The 10,819-nt window shown below is 38.7% G+C and overlaps 2 protein-coding genes across 3 annotated transcripts; one reads left to right on the plus strand and one right to left on the minus strand.

The window, feature by feature from the left end:
* The first annotated feature begins 3,277 nt into the window (after positions 1-3,277).
* Positions 3,278-9,649, plus strand: LOC123909550 (protein MAIN-LIKE 1-like). Of its 2 annotated transcripts, XM_045960410.1 has the most exons (5): positions 3,278-3,484; positions 3,867-4,366; positions 7,158-7,693; positions 7,772-8,494; positions 8,591-9,649. In XM_045960410.1, exons 3-5 carry the CDS (start codon positions 7,163-7,165, stop codon positions 9,377-9,379), a joined length of 2,043 nt encoding a protein of 680 aa, XP_045816366.1. In that variant the 5' UTR covers positions 3,278-3,484; positions 3,867-4,366; positions 7,158-7,162; the 3' UTR covers positions 9,380-9,649. The 2 variants fall into 2 exon arrangements, with proteins under 2 accessions (XP_045816366.1, XP_045816367.1); XM_045960411.1 differs by having other exon boundaries at positions 3,278-4,366.
* A 337-nt stretch (positions 9,650-9,986) lies between these two features.
* On the minus strand, positions 9,987-10,379 carry LOC123904445. Its single transcript, XM_045954114.1, has one exon. It carries the CDS (start codon positions 10,377-10,379, stop codon positions 9,987-9,989), a length of 393 nt encoding a protein of 130 aa, XP_045810070.1.
* Between the last annotated feature and the right edge of the window lie 440 nt (positions 10,380-10,819).

Genomic DNA, 10,819 nt, shown 5'->3' on the forward strand with positions numbered 1-10,819 from the left:
TCTCTACCACTTTCAAGTTTCACCCTCACCTTATCAAACCACTTTGATTCACTTGTAAAGTTGTAATGAATTAGGGTCAATGCTAATTGCATAAGTGACTAATATATCTCCTATTGTACATTGTGTGACTCACTCTAATTTTTGTTTTAAAAAAGCAATTAATTCGTGTTCAAATATAAGTGAATGTCATTAAATCAAATGATTGAACTTAAAAAAGATTAATATGTACCAAAAAAACTTAAAAGATTAATGACCTTTAAAGAATACTCCCCTCTATTATTAAATATCTATTATTAAATATAAGTAAAATTCAACTTTTAGATTTATTGAATAATCCGTAACTTAGGGATGACAATGAGTGCCCATGGATGCGAGTTTGATACTACCCAAACCCACACCCATATATTAGGGTGCCACCCAAATCCAAACCCAAATGTTGTTCGGGTGGGAAAATGAAACCCACACCCGCACTCGTTGGGTTCAAGTTTTTTCACCAAAACCCGAAACCCGTAACAAGAACACGCATAATTGATTATCTGCTCAAACCCGACCCGAATTATATTTGATAAAATGTAAAATGTAGCATAATTTGGTAATATAGTTTGTAAATTTCAAAATAGTTTTTTTTTTTTTACGAAACAATTTATCAAATGTTATCATCAATTCATCACTACAAACATGCACCCAAAAACTTAAAAGGGAGCAAAATACATAGGGTAAATAGGTAATTTAATATATAAACGGGTGGGTTAATGAGTTTCGGGTGTGAGTTTGATACTACCCAAACGCACACCCATATATTCGGGTGCCACCCGAACCCAAACCCAGTCAACTCGGGTTTCGCCCGTTAATTTGGGTTTGAGTTTGGGTGGGTCTATCGGGTTTGGATTTTCCTGTCATCCTTACCGTAACCTTGGTTTGGACACTCAAAGAAATAGAGAACGAAATGAAGAAGAGAAAAATAAATTCAAAATTAGAGTGACTGGCTCACAAACCTAAGTTTTTTGTTTTGTTTTTGACGGTCAAACTTATAAGTATTTCTATGAAGGTCGTATAGTTGATTCAAAATGATCGAAGCTCGTGGGATGTGAAACCAGTTATGCAATTTAATTTGTTTTTGTTAATTACTAACTAAGCGTTCTACATTCGGTCAAAAAAAACTAAGCGTTCTACATGATTAAGGGTGAAACAACATATTCTGGCCTTTTACCTTTTTTCCTCCACCTCCTCTAACACTAGCCATCACCACTTTTTCTCTTCTTATTGATCTACTAGAGAGGGGTGATTTAGGGTCAGTTTAAAATACCCCTCCAAATCATTTTTTCTTTCTATTTTAATTAAATAAGTGTGATTTCCACATATATATTTAGTATTTATTTTGTTTGTTTTTGTGATTTTCAGCATCCTTTATTTTAGTGCGGAGTATTGTTATCCCGTCTTGGTACGGTGTTCATTTTGTTTCAGGTTGAAGGAGTAAGGTTGATTAAGTACAGGTCCAATCAATGACTTTTGTGCCATCAACGCTACAGATCCGGAGGCATGAATATTCCGGAAAGTTCAACATAGTCAAATATGTAGGCTTATGCAATATGTGGTTTTATGCTATTAACACAAATGTTGTGAGTTTGTTCCCAAATTCATCCTTTTTGTTTTTAGCGATTTTGAATTTGTATAGCATCGATGTACTCTTATCAATTTGAATAAGTGGATACTTTTATTTAGTAAAAAAATATATTCTGGCCTTTTAGTATTTCCTTTTAAGCTTAAGCTTTTGACCAATATTACCTTTAATTTCAAGCCATTTATAAAGTGTGACGTTGTTGTTCTTTTGACGGTTGCACTGAGCACTATTATTGATTTAACCTTTCAAAAACATGAGGTTGATCATATTCTTATATAATAAAAAGAGGTTGATTGTCCACAAATCCTAGCTCAATTGATATAAATGTCGAAATTGTTAGTGTTCGATGCTAAGACTGGGGTTCGAACTCCGGCCCTCCACTTTGTGTGTGAGTTTTCAATGGTTTTATTATTTCGTCTATCAACCAAAAAATAAAGTGGATCATATTCCTTGACCAATTAATTGTGGAGCAGTAACTAGAATATTTTTATAACCAAAATTGAACACTTGGGAATGAAATATAATTTATATTTGTCTTAAGAAAAAAAATTGCAGATTAGTGTTAAAGAAAGCATATGTAGATTAGAATCCCTACTTAATTATTCAGCGCACTAGTTAGGAGAATGTAACCCATAACAATTGCGATACATAATATATCGGAGATTTACTTTTGTAGTTACTCGTTCTCCCTACGTCTTTTCCATTTTACCTTATCGCTTTTTAAGTAGCGGACATTACAAATATGAATTTTTTTTATAAATGTAATCTGCTACTTAATTAAGTATATGACATAAATATTTTTGTAATTTTGTAGGGCGCGCAAAAAATAAGGTAGAATGACAAAAGTAAATCTCAATATATTGTTGGTGAGAAGTTTGAGTCTCTTTGTGCATATCTTAAAGTAAAATTTAGAATTCAAATTGTTTTCATAGCATAAATTGGGCCTGGCGAGCAAATGGTATAAGCAATATTGGCCCAGCCCAATTAAATTTTTATCTTGCTAAAAATGTATTATTATATATAACATCGTTTTTAAAGAAGAGGTTAATTTATAAAAAAAAAAAAAAAGAAAAGGTTAATTTCTATGTAATGAAATAATTTTTTACTAATCAAATCATGTTAAAAAATTTACATTGTTAGAGCATATAACTTGAACTCTTTAAAGAATCATATGTGCCCCATATGTAAATTTAAATTTGATTGAAATTCAATAGAAATAAGTGGGAGAATCATGAGGAGCATCCATTTAAATTTTTTTAAAAAACAATGTTTTTTTTTAATAAAAATAGGTTTTTAATTGTAGATTTCAAACATGTAAATCCATAAATTTTAAGAGGATTTCCGATTTCCGATTTCGAACCATATGTGTGTGTGTGGGGGGGGGGGGGGGGGTTGAGAAATTTATTCACATGTATTATTGTTCATCATTGCTGCAGCCAAGCCCAAAACTGAAAAACGGGCCTTAAAAAAGCCCATCAAACATCACATGCATTGTTCGTCGAAGTTTTCTCTCCCGACCCCCCTCATTTCTTTTATACCCCCTGAATTTCCGTTTTTACCCTTGGGGGGTACTGCGGTTTATAAAAACCGATGTCTTTTGACATCTTGAAACATTTCGGTAACTGCGAACCGAACGTGGTGTTGACATCGTTCGGTATCCACGAACCGAATGTAGGGTTGCTTCGGTGGATATTAACCGAAGGAATGGTTGATTCGGTTGATATTAACCGAAGTTATCTTACATATGAACAATTTCAGTAAGTTCGTTTTATTTTGAAAAACAAACCACAAAACTCCTCTCTTCCTTTCTTCTACACATTTGCGGCCAACTTCAACATCCAACTTCAAATCACATTTCATCAAGTAAGTTTCTTTCCTTTATTTGTCATTCTATGCATTCCTCATCACCATGACATTTCAAATTCATTTTTTGTTCTTCCGTATAAAAATTCCAAAATTTCAATATCTGATTATTGAGTTAAATTGTTGATTATGTTGTTTGAATCGTTGATTATTGGTTAGTTGTTAGATTGGTTACATACTAGCATGAATGAATGTTGCTAATTGAGTTAAATGTGAATATGAAGCTAATTGAGTTATAGTGTACTCTAAGTGTTTGTCAAAATGTACGAGTGAATATGAATGCATGTTTCCATTTGAATTATGTTTCCATTGTTGCAAGAATCATGTGTTCGATTGAATTATAAGTATTGTATTGACTGTGAATTTATTTATCTATGTATAGATATGGAAGAAAATCTACCTAGGGGTAGGCATGGAAAGGCAATCAATGCACATGCTTCCGCTCGTAGAGAGCTTGCTGCAAATCATCCGTCCAAACGAGGTCGTCGCAAAGGACCAACTCCGGGGCAAGGTACACATGATGCCGAGGCGGGTGGGTCGCATACACGTGGACGGACACGTCTAGGACAATCATTGGTGGTGCAAGATGAATTTGATGCCGACCAATTTTTAAATGCGTGTTTTGATTATGATGATCTTGGATCACCACAAGTCTCACCACAAGTCTCACCGCAACACTCACCGCAAGATGAACCGCAAGACCCACCGCAACAACCACCTCGACAACAACGGCGCAAACCAGTACGCCGAAAACCACCAAAGTGTTCACGTAATGATGATGAAGTAGGTTTTGGAGGAGGACCGACGGATTTGTCCTTGTTAACGGAGTACGATAAGCATATGGCTATTCCGATATGGTATGCAGACCCAAATGACAAAGAGGTAAACCAATTTAAAATACGACGATTATTTTATTAAAAATATTGTGATTACGTTAGCTCGATAATTTTTTGTGTTATTTGAATTTTTCAGATTTTAGCGGTAAATTTACGTTGCATCGCCAGCGGAAAAAAAGTTATTAATATACAAAAACCGTCCCGCCGCACGGACAGATGGTTTTGGGATGTGGTTGAAGCATCGGGTTTGGAGCCGCTTACCCGGACTAATTTTAGCGTGCTTGACTACGGGCTCCTCTGGGCATTTGTTGAAAGATGGCATACGGAGACGAGTTCATTCCACATTCCATTGGGTGAGCTGGCCATCACATTGGACGATGTCCAGTGTCTGTTGCATATTCCGATCGAGGGAAAGTTTCTGAACCATGACAAAATGTCAAGGGATGAAGCGGCTGACATGGTTAATTCATTTCTAGGAGTTGATCGGAATGTTGTTATGGGTCATTTTGCCAAAATGAACGGGCTCCATCTGAAGCATTCTGACGTGGAGGATATCTATAGTGTTAACCACGGATTAGCTGATAAAGCTGTTGCTGAAGGTAAGTCGGCGCATGAGATTAAGCTGTATAGGGACAGGTCCATACGGGCTTTCTTGCTATTTTTGGTCTGTTGTACCATATTTAGCAACAAAAGCAGTTACTACGTGGACGTAGTATACCTGCAGTATTTTCAGGATTTGTCGGCTGTCCGTGAATGGAATTGGGGTGCTGCTGCTCTGGTTCATTTGCAACATTATCTGGATGATGCGTGTTTGGTGACAGTGAATCAGATGGCTGGGTACATGTCTTTGCTTCAGGTAACATAAACGTGCGCTTACGAAAATTATTCAACATGTATGATATGTAATGTCCGTCAATATAATGAAACTTGTTTGTCATGCTTTCAGGGCTGGATAATTTCTCATTTTCCGGGACTTAGCGTGTGGGCGCAGGATCCTATCTATCTGAGGGCATGCCTCGAAATGCAAAGTTTGTTCCCGGAGCTGGACATAGGGAACCAAGTAGCTATAGAAACAGTTTGGATAATATTCAGACGTACGACTGCGTATTCAGTCCATATGATGATCACCGACACGTCCGCCCTTTGATAAATTCATGCTGGTTTTCTGGATGGTTGAGATGTGGTAATTTGAAAGCAAAGCATTTGCCTGAACGCGTGCTTAGACAATTTAAACATGTCCAAGGCATTCCTAGAAAACCGGATTTGTCTGCGACTCCGGGGATGAGCCTATGTGAGATTGATCGTGTTTTTATGGAGGAGTTGGATTTGAGGATGATTGCTGAAGAGATGAGGGGTCAGGCTGTGGTTAGCGCATGGGACCATGAACCTGGATACATGACATGGTTTTACAAAGTGTCGCATCCAGTTATGCGACCCGTACAAGCTCCGGCGTCACCACCAAGGCCACCTAACTTAGAGGTGTTGATAGAGGCCGCGGAAGCAAGGAATGACCCTAACATGCTTCAGGTATGCCGTGGTGTTAGGGATGAGGTGGAGAGGTCACTTCGCGAAGGTGAGGCGGTGGAAGGAACTCCTGTTCATGGTACTTTGCGGAGGATTTTGAATTTGCTTAACCCTGTTTTGACGTGTCGGCGACTTAAGCGGGGTAGAGGGAGACGGTACAACACTCGAGAGTAGGCTTAGCTAATATTGTAACTCAGTTGTTGTTTAATGTAATTTTATTATTTGAATTTGTCGAATTTGGATGTAGTCTGATTCAAACAATTTGGTGTATTTGACTACGTTTAATTACCCGTTACCTTTTTTAAATTTCCGTTAACGTGATGTGTCTAATACTCAGCTATGTTATGATAGTTTATGATGTTACATAAACGTGCAAGACCCAAAAAAAAAAAAAAGATAATTATGCAATTCATTTCGGTATCCAGTTACCGATATCTGGGTATATTTCGGTATATGGTAACCGAATATACATTTCGGTAGATGTATGCCGAAACAACCTAATTCCAGTGAACCGAAGAAAATTTCGGTATCCAGGTACCGATATATGGTAAACTTTCGGTACCTGATAACCGAATATACATTTCGGTAAATTTCTGCCGATTAGATCATATTCCAGTGAACGAAACAAAATTTCGGTATCCACGTACCGATATCTGGGTAAATTTCGGTACCTTGTAACCGAAATAACTTTCGGTATATTTATGCCGAATACGTCCTGTCCAGTGAACCAATGAAAATTCCGGGGACTAATTACCGAAATCTGGGTGAGATTCGGTACACAACTGCCGAAAACGCTATAGTTCGGTTCGCATGTACCGAAATTAACTAATATATTAGGAAAAACTTTAAACGTTCACCATTTGCGCCAAAACGGTTTGCAACAGAGGCTAGGGCGATTTTGGAGGTTTCAATCGCAAATTTAAGGTTTCACCAGTAGAACGACAATTTCTCTCTTCTAAACATTCAATTTCTCCCTGATAATCACCAAGCTCATCTCTACAAGTAAGTTTTCAAACTCAACTCTCTCATTTTCTTGCTTTTTTTTTTATTTTTTTATTTTGATTTGTTAATGCTCGTGATTATTGTTTTGATTCCACTAAATTTGGGGTTGTATTTTAATTTAGGGTATATGATTGGACTTGTATAGGGTAATTTATTTTAGGGCATATGAATTGGATTTGTATTCTTGTTTATGTGCACCAAGTGTTTGACAAAATGCTTGTATGAGTATTGATTTATGTATAAAAATTGTTTGAATGAGTAACCGATGAATATTGATTTCGTAGATACTTATGGTGACTGTTTTCTTGTAGGAATCATGACGGACGACAAAGTTGGCCGAACAAGACGTGGCGGTGCAAGCAAAGCACATAGCTCTGCACGTAGACAGGCTGCGGTCAATGTAGATAAAATTCCAAGTCGAGCTAAAGGGAAAGCAGTTTCAACCACGATGGATGAGCCTCGACCGGAGGATGCAGAATCGCAAGAGGAGAATGAAGACGTGGAAGAAAATATTTCTGAAGAAGGGGAAGAGGAAGGGGAGGAAGGGGAGGAAGGAGTGGATGAGGAAGCGGAGGAAGCGGATGAGGAAGCGGATGAAGAGGGGGATGATGATGGGGAAGAAGAAGTTGATGAGGAAGCGGAAGAGGAAATGGAGGAGGAAGAGGAGGCTGAACAACCACCACCAGAACCTAAAAAACCACGGAAAAAGGTTACGCGAGTAACACAAGGAAGGAACCCACCACGAGTAAAACCACCACCAGTTACATGTTATGATGGTGGTCCGTCTGACTTGTCTTTGTTGCCGGGATTTGGAAAACATGTTGCTGTACCGTTGTGGAAAGGAGAGGTAAGTTACGATTCATATAACACTATTTATTTTCGATGTCGATTGTTATGAAGTGTAATGAAGTGTAATGTTTTGCAGCTCCAATCCCGGTATTTGAGGGTAATGAACAACGGGAAAAAAATCAACAATTTCAAGATATGTCCGAAAGAGTACTCGTGGTTTTGGAATGTCGTTAATGCGTCCGGACTCGAAACTCTGCGGCGGACAAATTACAATCACACCGATTGGGGTCTGTTGACGGCATTTGCAGAGCGATGGCATCCTGAGACCGGAACTTTCCATCTTCCTATTGGTGAGATGACTATAACCTTGGACGACGTGTCCTCATTGCTTCATATTCCGATTACCGGAAAAATGCTCGACCACAACGGAACGTCATGTACAAAGGAAGATGGTGAAGAGATGTGCGTAGAGTATCTGAACTTCCCTATTAGTAAGTGCAAGAAAGAGTTTCAAAAAATGAAAGGAGCACATATAGGGTTTAAGGCGTTGAAGGATTTGTATCTCGATAATTTGAAGGATGCCTTGAAAGCTGAAAGGTTAAAGAAGCCTGCTGAAGATGTGGAATTCCTCAGGGAATGCACCATTAGATGCTATTTGCTCTACTTGATCGGTGCAACCATTTTCACCAACAAAAGTATGCAGTACGTGGACGTCATTTTTCTTACCTACTTGCGAGACCTCAGTTTAGTTAACACGTGGAATTGGGGTGCTTCTGGGCTGGCATATCTGTACAACTACTTGGATGCTGCAAGCCGCCCGAGATGTGGAAATCATGGTGGTTATAACTGTCTATTTCAGGTATACATACAAACTCAAAATGCGTTTTGCCTTTTAACTGAATGTCGGTTGTTATAATTAAATATTTTGCTTACCCATATCATGTGTTTTCAATAGGCCTGGATTATGGCGCATTTCAAAACTTTTGGTGGACGTTTTGTTGATGAGAGATACACCCACGACAATCCCTATGCGGCAAGATTTTTGCCTTTAAAAGGACCAAAATTTCCAGGGCAGCATAGGTCCGCATTGGATACAATGCGCATGGATGAAGTGGTGTTTTGCCCATATGAGGAGCACCGGCAAACCAGACCCTTTCAAGATATCAGTTGGTACACTGGTTGGATTATGTGTGGAAGTGCTATTATCAATCCACACTTGCCAGAACGTGTCCTCCGACAATTTGGACATGTCCAGTCTATCCCTAGGCACCCTGATGTATCTGCAAAGGCTGGTATGAATCGGTTTACGATTGCTGATGCATTTGCTTCCTACCTGACTGCCAACTATGTGACAGAGGAGATGCGAGGACCAAAAGTTGTGCGTGCATTTGATACCGTACCCGGATACATTCCATGGTTATACCGTGTTTCTCATCCGAAGATATTGCCACCGGTTGAAGCGGATCCACCAACACATGCTAACCTTGAGGAGGACAACGTGAGTGGTGAATGCGACGTGTCTGAAGTGACTAAGAAGGTTCGAGCGGATTTGAGGAAAGCGCTCGATGGTCAACTCAATTTGGCCGATGCTTTGGTGGTTATTGAAAAAGCCTACACTGATTTGGAGCCTGTAGATGCATATTTGGTGCGACGGAAGAGGAAAAGAGACTCGGGTGAAGGAACAAAGAAGAGGAAGAAGAAGAAGAAGACAACAACGGAAGATGCCGGAACAAGCAGCTTGTAGTTTTTTATTTTTTGTTTTCGCTATGTTTTATTTTTTTTTAAATCCTGCCGTGTACAATGGAACAACTTGTCCGTATAATTTCGTTTTGCTTGGGATGTATGAACATGGATTTATATTGAATGCGGTTTCTATTTAATTTGTTTTTTTATTGGATTTGGATTGGAATGTATGAATTTCATTTGAAATACGATTATATCCGAACAGGTGATTTCGCGTGGATATGATCCCACGGGTGATACATAGTTTAAAGTCATTTGTTGGGAAAAGATATATTTCGGTAAAACTTTGCCGAAACATACTAAAACAGTGAGCCAGAGAAAAATTCGGGAGGATATTACCGAAATCTGGGTAATATTCGGGTTTCAGTTACCGAAATTACTAGTTCGGTAAAGTTTTGCCGAAATTACCTATTTCCAGTGACCGAGTCAAAATTCCGGTACCTAAATACCGAAATCTGGGAAAACTTTGGTATGCTTTTACCGAAATAGTATTAATTATAACTTCAAGAAAATGAAACACACTTAGGCAAACTAAAAATCACAACAAAGATGAAAAGGAAAACACACTTAGGCAAATTAAAAAACAAAACGATAACAACACGGTCGCATCACTTAGTTTGCCTATTTGGGTCTTCTGGCCCAACAAGACAAGCAAGGATGGCTTCAACTGATCTTGTCAGTGTCGCATCTAGCTCGATAGGTCCCGTGGAGGAGTACTGCTCGAAGATTGAAAACATAGTTTCAACATCATCGTTGTTTTCAACAGCCATACGAGTGAAAGCAACGCGTCCGTCAGAACCAATTGATGGCTTTCGATACAGGAGATTTGATACCGTTCTATTGTCGTTCGGGTTGTTGACGGTGCGATTCAGTTGGTACAGCTGCTGTTTCAGACCTTCTAACGTTTCACCGTCATTGATTCGAAACAAATGCGGTTTTCCATCGCCGAAGTAAACTGCCGCAAGAGTAGATCTCATTCGTTGTGTGAGTGAGACATCCATTTTCCCGTTATTTTTTTTCTGTCGAGTGTTGAATTCAACAAAACACGTGAATTTAAAGATGGGTTTGGTGCACATTATGGCGGTAGGTGAGCGTTAATGAGGTGGATTGGTAGTTAGCGGAGTTAGGTGGGCTTAAATGCGGTAGGTGGGTGTTGATTCGTTTGGCGAGCGTTTAGAAAATTTAGATGGAGCATAAAAAACGTGCAACATAAAAGCATTCATTAATTAAAAGGTCAACATAACTGAAAAATCAGCGATAACGTAAACGAAAATGCAACGACAACATAACTGAGAATTCAACAACATGAGTAACCAAATTTCAGTTTGTAACTACTAAGGTAGCATACAAACGTGGATACTTCGGATCAACTTCTACCCCATTGAACATGTCGTTCACATCGTCATCATTTTTCAACTCCTTCCACTCGTATTTTCGCGGT

The sequence above is a fragment of the Trifolium pratense genome, linkage group LG2 (assembly GCF_020283565.1).
Source record: "Trifolium pratense cultivar HEN17-A07 linkage group LG2, ARS_RC_1.1, whole genome shotgun sequence".
Lineage (NCBI taxonomy): Eukaryota > Viridiplantae > Streptophyta > Magnoliopsida > Fabales > Fabaceae > Trifolium > Trifolium pratense.

What these genes read in the sequence shown, in the direction of transcription:
- LOC123904445 (XM_045954114.1), bottom strand. Translation starts at nt 10,379, where the DNA reads ATGGATGTCTCACTCACACAACGAATGAGATCTACTCTTGCGGCAGTT.
- LOC123909550 (XM_045960411.1), top strand. Translation starts at nt 7,163, where the DNA reads ATGACGGACGACAAAGTTGGCCGAACAAGACGTGGCGGTGCAAGCAAA. An exon ending in TACCGTTGTGGAAAGGAGAG is followed by an intron (nt 7,694 to 7,771) that starts GTAAGTTACGAT and finishes AATGTTTTGCAG; the next exon opens with CTCCAATCCCGGTATTTGAG. An exon ending in GTTATAACTGTCTATTTCAG is followed by an intron (nt 8,495 to 8,590) that starts GTATACATACAA and finishes TGTTTTCAATAG; the next exon opens with GCCTGGATTATGGCGCATTT.